Below are 12,819 nucleotides of genomic sequence, written 5' to 3' on the forward strand. Positions count from 1 at the left end.
AAAGATTATGATTTATGTCACTGAATGACTCATAGTCTTTACTTTCAGTTTGTTTTTATTTATATTTACCAATTAAATATATTGGAATTTGGTCCATTGTCCTAATCCTTTTTTGTTTTCCTTTTTGTTGACATCACGCAGCAAGAACCAGAAAAAGGTACTCCTTTATAATAAACGCAAAGAATTTAATAAATAAAATTGTTCTTAACTATTGAATGAAGGTTCATTCCTTAATCTCATAATCTTTCTATTCCCATTCAAGCCAACGTGGCGTATGAAACGAAGCATTCTTTTCTATATACATCTATAATATACTTTTTTATAGAAATAAATCAATTAAACAAACACAGATATTGCATTTTCTTTTCATTTTATATTTTTTTTTTAATACAATTTTTTTTTTTTTTTTTTTTTTTGGTTTTCAATAATTTATGGATTCATTCGTTGGGTGTATATTTAGAGTCAACATATTGCATTTAATTCAAATTTTGGAAATTTATTTAACGATAATCAGCAATATATGTATAATAATGCACTGTAAAATATATATTTTTTGTTTGTTTTGTTTCTTCCATATGTATGTGTACGTGTGTGTGTGTGTATGTGTGTGTGTTTGTGTTTGTGTTTCATATACTTGTATGCATATTGATTTCAAATTGTTTATATGAAATAAGAAACATTAATATAGCTTCAAAAGCAGAAATTAACATAAATTTTAAAACACTAAAATAAAATGAAAAAAATTGGAAAAAAAAAATTAAAGTGATAACTAAGCTGCAATTGAACAATGGTTTTTACCTTTTTTTCATATCGTATATTTAGTTAATTTCTATTACAATTTTAGTTGCTTTGAACAACAATAACAATTATGTTTGTGTGGGTGTGTGTAGGGGGTGTAGTGTGACTGTGTGTGTATTTTTTTGGTGAATATATTTTATTGGATATTGATAGATCCTTCTCAAGTTTTTTTTTTTTATTTCATTAATTTTTTTTTTTTTTTTTTTGCTTTACTAATTTTGGTTTATATTTTCGTTTTTTTATGTATTTTATGCTTTGAATATATGTATTGTATGTAATGTATGCATGTGTGTATGTATATAAATCAAATATATATATATATAAATACATATATATATATATCGTATTCTTATTCGTTTTGTAATTGGGAAATTTATTTTATTTTGCTTTCTTTGTTTGTCCTGGCAGCATAACAAATAAAATAAAACAAACAAAAATGAAGCCTCCTTATTGTTAAAATAAATCCATAAAACAAACAAATAATGTTAATGATAATAATAATAATGTATATAAAATAATTAATGTCCAATTATTGGAAAAAAAAATAGAATAAAAAAAATAAAACATTTTGTTTGGAGACATAAACGGAGTCAAAGTGCTTTACAGGCTGATGGATTTTCCATTCACAAAACTTTTAGTTTAACAATTCATTTCTTTTCTTGCTTTTCGCAATGTCAATTGTCTCCAATTAATTACATACATACGTATGCAAGCATTGTATATATGTATATATAGTTATGTATGTATGTATGTAAGTTGTATGTTTTATTATATAAATAAGATAAAGTCAATGAAAAACAAACAAACAAATGCGAACATTCAAACAGGAGCGAAAATAAAAAATTAGAGTACTATAACTTAACCACATTTAACTGGGTCGACTACAACTGGAGATTGGGTTTTTTCCGTTCATTCATTGACTGATTGATTGATGCAATGAATGAAGGATTGAGTAGGTGGCATTACATATATGTATATATATATTTTTTTGTTGTATTCGACATTGAGAAGTTGCTTCTTGTTGTTGTTGTAGTTGATCCTGTTCTTGTTGTTCTTGATGATGATGTTTACAAATGCTAGCCAGCAGAAGATTCCAATAGACGACAGTATGCTGTGGGTACGACAACAGATGGCTAAGGGGCCGGGCGGGGTCGTGGGGCGAGATTGTGTTTATATGTGTTGGTGGTGGCGATGGATGTGGTGGTAGGGGATCTGTTGGAGCATTTGTCTACTTAGGCTACAATTCTTTTTTTTTTTTTTTTTTTCATTTTTATACATTACATTTACTCAAATTTCTTGGTGAAATGAATGCTTGACATTTTCTCTTTTACATGTTTTGCTTTTCATTAATTATTACATCTACCTTTGGAGCAGTGTGTGTGTGTGTGTGTTTTGGGTGTGAAGTGGATGTGAGAGGGTGTCGATCAATGTCTTGGATGAGACAATAATGATGTTAGGGAGTTGGTTTTGGTGTTGTTGGTGGTGGTTGTGTTGGTGGTAAACAAAACGCTAATGGCAGGCGTTGGCGCATTGCTTCTATATTATTTCTTCACAAACTGATAAGGGGCAGCGGGACGGTAACGCATATTTGGCGGCACTTGTCCGCCACCCAGACCACCACCGCCTGCGGCAGCTACAATGCTATTGGCCGTCATAATGCCACCGCCGGCATTACCCATTCCGGCAGCATTACGTCCATTGAAACTAGCCGCGCTGACAACCATTCCAGGTGGCGAAGCTCTGACAATAGCCTGCGGTGGCAATGCTGAATGCATTGCATTGCCGCGTTGGGCAGCTAGAAAACCACAACAAGACAGGTAAATCAGTTTTCATTCAATTTGCAAAACTCTGAACTCTCTATAAACTCGAAAAATAAACACTACCTTTCAAATAATTCTTCTCTAATAAGGTTTTTGCATTTTGTTATTGATTACTATATAAATAAATATCAATATATTTTCGCTAGGAGGAACACATTTGCGGCACTCACAAGAAAAGAAGATAACACGAAATGGCTTATAGTTTATTGGCACGCAAACACAATTCTAATAGTGACACTAATTGCATTTTGCTGTATTTTATGGAGTTGTTATATTTTTAATTATTATTCTTGAAATATATAGGTAGACCATTTAGTTATTGTTAGTTTATGTAACGTTGGATAAACACATATCAATATTATCAAACATCTTTCCTTAATAATGTTAAAAACACAATGAAATTTCAAGAGGCAAAAGAAGAATAAACGTGTTAAATAAGTTTAACACACTTAATATATGTTTTGACGGGGGAAACTGTTTCTTAATTTAGGCTAATTATTCGGCGCTATTGGGCAAGTGCAAGACGAAGCTATCCATTAAAGAGTCTTAAACTTGCGCAGGAATATTACTTTTTCTTAGCCTTAGATCAATTAAAATCGATACAGAAGTAAGGAAGCACCTAGAAACGTCAACTGTCAATTGACAGTTGTTTGAAGCTACTGATAAATATGCAAAAAATGCTCGAAATGGTTGACTTTTCATACACGCACTCTTCAGTTCAAGAAAAATAATATTTTCAATATATTTTCAGATATTCTTGAACTGAATGCTTACAGACAATGGATCAAAAATAGTTGCCTTCTACGCGATGACAGAAAGAAGACCCACTATTAGAAATTATGAAGGGTAGTTTAATTTAAAGACTTTAAAATAAACTACATAACACATTTGAATTCAGTGACGTTTCTGTTGGTCATTGGTCTCACCTGGCACATAGGGTTTTGGCTGGTGGTGGTAATTGTTGTGTGAACGGTAGTAGACAGTCTCGTCGTTGTGGTGATAGTGCGATTGCTGTTGAAACTTTTGTCTGAAAAATGTAGGGAAATGTTGTAAAGGGCACAAGTAATGGAAAATATATGGCTTACCTGTAGTTGCCGCCAGTACGCTGATTGCCATTGCCACCAGCGCCAGGATTTGCGACTGCTGTCACACCGGCACCGTTCCCACCGCCCCCGCCACCACCACCACCGCCGCTGCCCGACTGCTGTTGCAGTTGACGCAACGTTAATTTCTTGGCTGCCTCCGGATCCTCCATTAGTTCCCTGTACTGCTCCTGACGTATGTCGTCGTGCTTGTCTGGTATCAAATAACGCCTGATTTCGGCCAAGGCATAGGCCACACGGGCATATGCTTCAGCTGGAGCAGCAATAGTGGACACCTCGACATGAAGTGGCAGATTAAGGTGGGCATATTTCGCATCAGCCGAATTGCGTAGCTCCTCCTCGCGGGCGCGATCCTTCATCGAGAACCGGCCCAATATGACAATTTTACACTGAGTCTCCTCCTGAAGACGGCGCAACGAGTTACCTTTAGGCCCAAGCAATTTGCCAACATAATTGAATTTCTTATCCTTGATGGGCACATGGACTTTTTGAGATAACTTAATGGTACGCTGCTGATACACATCGGCATATTGATCTCTAGTCGGAATGCGTCCATTTAGCTGCACTCGCTCCAAAGCTACGATAAGTGAGAAAATTGTAAAATAAAACCCAAAGCGAATCGATAATTGCCACCAACCGTCGTCAATTAGTTTCACTGCCAATGGGAAGTGATTCTCCATGCGCGACCGTTCAGTCATCAGTTCCTGAACATATTTTTGGATTGCCGGCGCCGGCTGTGCCTTCTCGCCGTCTGGATTACCAGTGTGTTCATTCTCATGGTCACCATTACTGGTGTTATTGGTACCTGTGCCTTGGCCAGCAGCTGGCCCAGCCGATGCCACCGCATTCGCAGCTGCAGCCGCTGCCGCAGTCGCAGTCGGCCCTGGGCCCACACGCATTCCGTTTTCCGCCATTTGTCCTCTTCCTGCTGCTACTGCTGAGCTGCTTTTGCTTTCCTTACCTAGCCAGACGTGGGGCTGTTGTCAATTAAGATGATGGCTTGGCGTTTGCCTAATGGACAACAAATTTAGAGATCTATATGGTTGTAAAAGGGCAGCGCGTTTTGTTGGCTAATTACGAATTTTTCGAATATGATTTTAACCTGCTTTGCCTAATTTTTTCCTCTTTTCCGAGTGAGTGTGTATTTTATTCGAAATAGCGGTGTCACTCGTCTGACAGTGCAGGCCAATCGAGTGATTTGAAATGTCACCTCTATGGCGCTGCCATAAATTCTATAGATAATCGATAACTAACGATAAGTGTATTTCCAAGTGACAGATTAATTAAATAAGTTAATTAACACCGGTTATAATCAATACTGACACAATATGATAATTGTACTCTACCATTAAGCTATTGCAAGTCATGGTGCCTATATGACAAGTTTGTGGAAATTAGTCTAGTCAATGGCATATATCGATGACAGGTTTGACAATCGTATTCGTTCTGACCACATCATCTCTATCGATTCTCACTTGATACATACATTTTTTCCCATTCGGAAGATTTTTTCAGAATTTTTCTCTGCTTTTTTGTGTGTGATTTTCAAATTTCTATTTAATTTTGACGACAGCCATGCCGCGTGACTACGACAGGGACTACAACGAGGACACCACCGACTACAAACGCAAGCGTCGTGATGAGGAGTCCGAGGCTGCAGGCGGGGCTGAAGCGGCCGAGCAAGATGGACATGGACATGGTCATGGTCACGGTCATGCCACTACCGCCAGCCACGCCCCCCTGCACGATACGCCTCAATTAAATGAGAAGACAAATGCATATCTGCAGGAATGTTTGCAAGAAAAAAAGACGCTGGAAAAGAAACACATTATCACAAAGCGTTTACTTGACGACGGTAAGTCTTGAAAAGAATGAAGCCATTTCTCTACAATTCATCCCTGTATTTTGATGCATCCACAGAGGTGGAGAAAATATTGGTCAGTGGTCGCATACCAAAGCCTGAGATCTATGCCAATGTGTACAGTGAGAAACCCATACGTGTGGCCCAGAAAGTTCTTTTCCCCATTAAAGAATATCCCAAATTTAATTTTGTTGGCAAAATTCTTGGCCCCAAGGGCAACACTTTACGCCAACTGCAGGAGGAAACCATGTGCAAAATGGTTGTTATGGGACGCAATTCGATGCGTGATCACGGCAAGGAGGAGGAGCTACGTAGCTCAGCAAATCCCAAATATGCTCATCTTAGTCGTGATCTGCATGTGGAAATCTCAACGGTTGCCCCACCAGCAGAAGCCTATCATCGTCTCAGCTATGCCTTGGGCGAAATTCGCAAATTTATGATTCCCGACGCCAATGATGATATTCGTCTAGAGCAATTAAGGGAAATGGATGGCAAGGAGCGTCTGTATAAGAAATCTCACCATTACTCTAAATCCTATGGAGAGCATGGAGCTTACAGCACACGGTAGGCTTAAAAAAAAAAAACAATGTTGATTATCTAATATTACATTCTTGTCTATTATTTAGGACACCGCCTCCTTCGTCATCCAAGCCGAAGGTATATTCCATATTGGAAAAGGCTCGCTATGTAATGGACGATCCCAATTATGGCATTGTAAAGACACATAGGTGGGTTGAAATTTTATTGCATTTAAGTAATGACCTTTCCATTGATTCGTAATAGTAAAGGTTTCGACTCATTGTTAGTGTGCTTAGCGGTTTTACACCGGAAGTGCTTTTATATTGTAGCAGTTGTATGGGAATTTCAAACAAAACTTTACAGAGCAAGTTCATTCGCTAAAATAATACCAATTCAAAGTCTTAATTTATTAATAATAGAATTATAATATTTTGCATTTTAAAGAATTTTAAGTGTTGTGGACTAAAATTATTTAAAAATTTGTGTTTATTCGTACTAAACTAGACTTAAACTGATAAATACGAGAAAAATTATAGAATTTCTTAGTCGAACATTAGCAGAAAACTACTTTAAAAGCATTTGTTAGTTATATTTAAAATATTTAAACGCTTTGGTCGATATCGGTGCTATATTCGGTCGTATTTTTGCAATGTTTATAGACAAAAAATATGAAGACTTATACATACATACATATGTATACTTATAACAATAATCAGAAAAATCTAATTTTGCTTGAACAGTTATAGTTAAAGGCAATTAGAAAATAACCACAACTTTCTTTTTTTCTATCGTTACATATAGATCGCGTGACCACGAGCTATACGATCACGAATATGATCGCTATGCCACACCGCCGCCGCCTCAGTCGTCTAAGCACTCCAGTCATCATGCCCAATATGATAGCTCTTCCTATGAGCGCGACTATCGTCGTGAGTATCATCCGCATTCGTCCTCCTCATCTTATGCAGCGGCTGCCTATACAGGTAAGATCTAACTCATATTTAGTTCAATTAAAATGTCTTTTCCTCAGCAGAAATGTTTAACTGAACAAATTTAATAACCAAAAAAAAAAAAAAAAAAAAAAAAACAGAAAATCCATCAAAATATTTAACAACGCGACCAAAAAAAAAAAACATAGAAAATACCCAAAATACCAATAAGGAGTAACGCAAATTTAAATTAAAGGAAAAAAACAGAAATTTAAAAGAAATGTTAAAGCAAAGTTAATCGCGAAATCAAACGTCCAGACAGTTTTTTAAATATATTTAACAAGATTTTCAATGCACTAAAAGCCAACTAAAACAAAAACAAAAAAACAAAGAATTTAAAAAAAGAAAAAAAAAAAACAAACCAACACAAAATTGGAACAACAGAAAGAGAGAGAGAGACAAGACAAAGCTAAGAAACAAAACCATTTCAATTCACACTAAGCAGAACTCAACAAATCAATAATGCAAATCAATTCAAATGTTCAACCAGTTAATTAATATTTACACAAACATATATGTACATATATGTATCTAAATATATTTTATATATATATATATGTACCAAAAGCAAAGAAAACACATTCTGTGATAGCGAAAATTGAAGGAGTAACGTTTTAAAACCAAACCAAACAAAATTAGACATTTTTTTAAACGCGTTCTGAAAAAAAAAAACTTCATTAGTAGCTGTAGTGCATTTAAAACCGGTTAAAGAATTGCAGTAAATTTCAAAACCTTTTCAAAACAATTCAAACATTAAAAAGAAAAAATCAAAACAAAAAAATGCAAAAAAAAAAAAAGAAAACCAAAACACTAAAATGCACAAAAAAAAAGACATGAGAGAAACATTTTGTTAAAATCTAAACAACAAATCAAAATTCTGTTTTCAAAATAGCAAAACCAAGCAATGGTCGTTCATCATCGTCATATAGACCAACAACGACATCGGGCTCGGGATCACATTCATCGGCGCATGGTCACTATGAAACTGGATCACGGTCTCGTGAAAGTGTGCGTTATCGCTCGGCTCCATATCCAAAAATACGTTAAAATACGTTATCTCAACATATATATATGTATATCGACATATATCGCTCATATATATATATATATATATATATGTATACACACCTATAATAATGTATATACATACATATATATACATATGTATATATATATTGTGGTATCGGAAAAATGCAACATCAAGAACAACAACAACAACAACCACAACAATACACCAATTAAGAATTATATTATATTATGCAAACAATTTACCAACAATAAATTTAAATATAAATAAAAAACCAAACTATTCCAACCCAACAAGTAAAAAAAACCAAACAAATACAAAACAAAAAAATATTTCTTTTTTTTTTTAAATAAATGGTTGGTAGCAGTCAAAGGAATAAAAACCAGAAAAAAGCAAAACAAAAACCAATATTCAATACCCAAAATCAACAATTCAAAACAAATTGTTTAGCCTAAGTTTTAAAATTATGATTTTCTCCCCTCTCCCCAATCCAATATTTTGTTTTTGATTTTAATAAAAATAAATATCTAAATTGAAAGAAAAACTTCAAAACCAACCCACAATAACCGGGAGATAAAAAAGTAAGTATTCAATTCAAAACAATAAAGTTAAAAAAATTGAACTAAAAAAAAAAGAACAAAGTATCGTAACCAAATCTAACAAAAAAAAAAAAAAAAAAAACCGGGACCAACAGCGTCAACAACAACAAAAATGTTAAATTTAATTAATGCTTAGTTATTTAACTTAAAGAAAAGGGCCAATCAACAAAATCCAACTATTCCAAAAATAAATTATATATGACTTAACAAATCAACTCACATTTCGTTTTATTTGCATTCGGATTAAATTATGTGGTAAATAATTTTGAAGTACTACACGAATATTTTTTATCTTTGTTATATATTTGGCGATTCTCAACCTTAGCTTATGTAACTAACCATATAATGTAATTCTTCTCTTGATGTAACCTTTTTCTATATTTGTGTCACTTCTAAAAGATATTTGTGTAAGCTAGTTAATTCCCATATCTTTTTCAGATCTATTAAGGACTATAATTATACTTCATAAAAGAATAACTCTTCACATGTCTAAAATTTCGCCACTTTTATTAAGAACAACTAATTTGCCTTTTTAGCTATATACATATATTAAAGTTGTAAATTGTTCTAAGACACGCGATATTAGATTACGTGCTAGGCGGCTGAAATACTGGGAAGATGGATAGCTTCTTATATACGATGACATTTCGCACAGTAGCTCGCTATTGTGTTTAAGATGTACATATATGTATGAGAAGCCAATTATAACAAATATAAAGCTGATAGATTCTCCGCTAAAACCATTTGTGGACATTGAAACCACATGGATTAGATTACCATAAAAGATTTGAGAGTTTGAGAGACAAGGTCCTATAGTTTTAGCTTAAAATTAGTAAACAATGTGGCCATTTATTTGTACCAACTTCAAATCTTGATCACAATGCGTTTTCAAAAATTCATAGCTCCATCCAAAAACATAAGGCTATCCACTGCCGATATGGCTAGATCCACATCACGTTTTTGTATGGTTTTCTTTTTTGCCTGTGCTGTATAAGTATAGGATTCACGGGCTAAAGATTCAATAAAAAGCTCCACTGCTTTGGCCACTGCAAAGACAGCCTCATTGGAGGCCACATGTAAATCTGGATCCAATTTCATTATGTTTCTTATACGAGCTATGGGTAATTGACAGAGTTTTGCTTCATGCTCCGCAGGTTCAGCAGGTGTTTTGGTGACAACTAATTTGGGAAATTCTCAATGTAGATACATATGGGATTGAATAAATAAATAATTGCGTTGTTACCAGATTTATCTTCAGCTGCAGCATGTGAATTTTCCTTTTCGTCTGTTTCATGTGGTATTTCTTCTGTCGATTTGTCAGCTATTTCATTTAGTTCCTGCTCTAAATCCAACTCCTCTGTGTGGTCATTTGAAAATAAATCTTCGCTAGCCATGACTGTAGTTGTTTATATTTACAATTCTCGATTTGCAGAAATAATAAAGACGCTAGCGCCAATTTCGTCTTAGAGATGGTAGTCGGCGTCTTGTTGGAGATGGGAATGTATCGACTTTCGATATATGCCCACGAAGTACTCGATACTTAAGTGCTGAGGTATCGGAAAACTATCGACAAACTACTGGTCGATATTGTTTGTGTTTGACAGATACATACTTCAGAGATTTTAGTGTTTTCGTCGAAACTCAGATTTTAAATAAATAAATAAATATGGAGACCCAAAGTAGCGATTTCAGTGATTTAAAACCGGCTCCACATGAGTATACGCCGCGTTTGAATGAAGTGGCACAAAAGTTTCTTGCCGATTTGGAGGAAGAACGTCAGCGTCTGTCGGAACAGTTTCCTCTTTGTGGACTACTAATTGATGAGGGTAAGCGCCATATTGGTTTCCCATTTTTCAAATTTTGATTTTAATTGGTTTATTTTTACATTACAGCTGTGGATCGTGTTTATTGCACTGGCCGCATTCCTGGCAAGGAATTCTACGCGGATGTGTATAAGCAGAAGCCCATGAAAATCACACAGAAAGTGTTTGTGCCTGTTAAGCAATATCCAAAGGTAAACGACGCCAAGTTACAGAATATGCCGGTCGTACACAACACTAAGCCCTCAACCCTTTCTCTATTGCAGTTCAATTTCACTGGCAAAATCCTGGGACCCAAGGGCAACTCCCTGCGTCGCCTGCAGGAGGAGACCCAATGCAAAATTGCCATTAAAGGTCGCAGCTCCATACGTGATCGCAATAAGGAGGAACAATTGCGAAATTCAGGTGATCCACGCTATGCCCATTTACAAAAGGATTTGTTCCTTGAAGTCAGCACAGTGGCCACCCCAGCTGAATGTTATGCACGCGTTGCCTATGCCCTGGCCGAGATACGTAAGTATCTAATTCCAGATAAAAATGATGAAGTCTCACATGAGCAATTGCGCGAACTCATGGAAATGGATCCCGAATCGGCTAAGAGCATTCACGGTCCCAATTTAGAGGCTTACAGGTAGACTTGCTAATACGAGCGAAGATTGGAAATTGCAATCTATATTGTAAATTGTCATTTCAGATCCGTTTTTGATAAGAAATTTGGTGGTCCCGGTAGCAGCGCGGCACCCAAATATTTAAATCTTATCAAACGAGCAGCGGAAAATCCGCCTGAGTAAGTTAATTGTAAAGTATAATTTCGAATCATACACATAATCTAACCAAGGCGTAACAAGCAAACATACAAAACAATCTTCTTGAAGGCTTTGTATATATGTATACTAAATTATTTGTATTCAATTTGTATATCCTTGCAAACGAGCCTTACAAAAAAGAACAGGAACATCTATGGTCACAGTTTTATGTTATTCCCTAGAAATAAACTAAATGAAGGTTCAGAAATCTTGTGATTTGCAAGCATATAGACACTACGGCATAGCCGAAGATATAATGATGATGAATATAATCTCACGTTCCTCTCTAATCATCCCCACACTTTTTTTAGACTCGATGAGGCTGATGAGGTGGCTTATGAATATGAGCATCGTATGCCTATAAAACGAGAGCCACACGCCGGATATCAGTACAGCAAACGTAAGTTCTTTGACACAGTTTCCGTATTTAGTTCATTCTACCAACACTACAAACAACGTCCCCCACCCATCCCGGTAGCAACTTGATAATGGGTATCTAAGTATATATTTTAAAATAATAAAATATTGAAAACTTAACCAAATTAAACTTATTTATATATAACAAACGAAAAAAAGAACAAATATTACAAAAAAAAAGATGAAAAAAAAAAAGCCAAAAAACATTCTAATTATAATTGAATAAACCCTAACTAAATATAAACATATATAATATATAATTTTATAGCACGTCCATCAATAATACCAACCAATGCAGCTGCTTATAAACGTCCACAACCATATCCAACTGACATGAAACGTATGCGCGAACCACCAATCAAGTCGTATAAACCCAATGCGTATACCATACTCAAAAAATATAAATGAAAAATCGCCAATTACTTATGATATACAATATCCTATATATATGAAATTAACATACATACACATCATGTGTCTGGGGGACAGAGTAAAACTATATAAAAGCAACGCAGAGCAAAACAGCAAAAAACCAACCAACAAATAAGCAAAACGAAAACCGAAATATAAAATCTAAGAGAATACAAACAAAAACAAATAATCCACGACGCTAAATAATATAATAATATACAAACCATGTATAAAATAAATGATGATGAAACGTATATTAACAATATATTATTACCAAATATGAATTTATTTTGATTTCTATATTATAATTTTAAAACTGTATAATTATTGCCTTATTATTTTCACCTCTTTTCCCCACCCTCAGCATATCTCTCTTTATATTTTCTCAAAAAAAAAAAAAAAACTAAAATAACATATTTCGAAAGAAAACCAATTATAAACTAAAAAATAAAATGTATAATAAAATACCTACCAACAATTATTATTGTTAACTAGAGCAGCCATCAATTACTAAAACTCATAAGGCAAAATGAATCAAATTACATTTCGGTTATATAAGCAAAATTAAAAAACAAAAAATACATCAACAACAAAGTTTATGAATTTATTATATATATAAATTAATAAAAAAAATTATGACGATGATATG

General features: G+C 34.5%; 4 protein-coding genes across 7 annotated transcripts; 2 read left to right on the forward strand and 2 right to left on the reverse strand.

Moving 5' to 3' along the window:
- Positions 1-455: 455 nt before the first annotated feature.
- qkr58E-2 (quaking related 58E-2) lies at positions 456-4,907 on the reverse strand. 2 transcript variants are annotated; one of them, XM_068290065.1, is made up of 5 exons: positions 4,824-4,907; positions 4,359-4,732; positions 3,704-4,298; positions 3,545-3,645; positions 456-2,593 (listed from the first exon to the last, which is right to left on the reverse strand). In XM_068290065.1, the coding sequence occupies exons 2-5, from the start codon at positions 4,633-4,635 to the stop codon at positions 2,340-2,342; spliced, it is 1,227 nt and encodes a 408-aa protein (XP_068146166.1). In that variant the 5' UTR covers positions 4,636-4,732; positions 4,824-4,907; the 3' UTR covers positions 456-2,339. The 2 variants fall into 2 exon arrangements, with proteins under 2 accessions (XP_068146166.1, XP_068146165.1); XM_068290064.1 differs by having other exon boundaries at positions 4,359-4,756; positions 4,824-4,899.
- A 260-nt stretch (positions 4,908-5,167) lies between these two features.
- qkr58E-1 (quaking related 58E-1) lies at positions 5,168-8,447 on the forward strand. Of its 3 annotated transcripts, none has more exons than XM_068290976.1 (5): positions 5,168-5,576; positions 5,642-6,146; positions 6,209-6,310; positions 6,903-7,084; positions 7,192-8,129. In XM_068290976.1, exons 1-5 carry the CDS (start codon positions 5,297-5,299, stop codon positions 7,266-7,268), a joined length of 1,146 nt encoding a protein of 381 aa, XP_068147077.1. In that variant the 5' UTR covers positions 5,168-5,296; the 3' UTR covers positions 7,269-8,129. The 3 variants fall into 3 exon arrangements, with proteins under 3 accessions (XP_068147077.1, XP_068147076.1, XP_068147078.1); XM_068290975.1 differs by having other exon boundaries at positions 5,169-5,576; positions 7,983-8,447; XM_068290977.1 differs by having other exon boundaries at positions 5,169-5,576; positions 7,135-7,256.
- Positions 8,448-9,196: 749 nt separating this feature from the next.
- Positions 9,197-10,197, reverse strand: PolE4 (DNA polymerase epsilon subunit 4). Its single transcript, XM_068289888.1, has 2 exons — positions 9,960-10,197; positions 9,197-9,894 (listed from the first exon to the last, which is right to left on the reverse strand). The coding sequence occupies exons 1-2, from the start codon at positions 10,108-10,110 to the stop codon at positions 9,605-9,607; spliced, it is 441 nt and encodes a 146-aa protein (XP_068145989.1). The 5' UTR covers positions 10,111-10,197; the 3' UTR covers positions 9,197-9,604.
- Positions 10,198-10,301: 104 nt separating this feature from the next.
- On the forward strand, positions 10,302-12,495 carry qkr58E-3 (quaking related 58E-3). Its single transcript, XM_068289890.1, has 6 exons — positions 10,302-10,542; positions 10,609-10,730; positions 10,803-11,167; positions 11,231-11,323; positions 11,654-11,742; positions 12,028-12,495. Exons 1-6 carry the CDS (start codon positions 10,383-10,385, stop codon positions 12,165-12,167), a joined length of 969 nt encoding a protein of 322 aa, XP_068145991.1. The 5' UTR covers positions 10,302-10,382; the 3' UTR covers positions 12,168-12,495.
- Positions 12,496-12,819: the final 324 nt, after the last annotated feature.

This window comes from Drosophila tropicalis, unplaced genomic scaffold (assembly GCF_018151085.1).
Source record: "Drosophila tropicalis isolate 14030-0801.00 unplaced genomic scaffold, ASM1815108v1 contig_593, whole genome shotgun sequence".
NCBI classification, from domain to species: Eukaryota; Metazoa; Arthropoda; class Insecta; order Diptera; family Drosophilidae; genus Drosophila; species Drosophila tropicalis.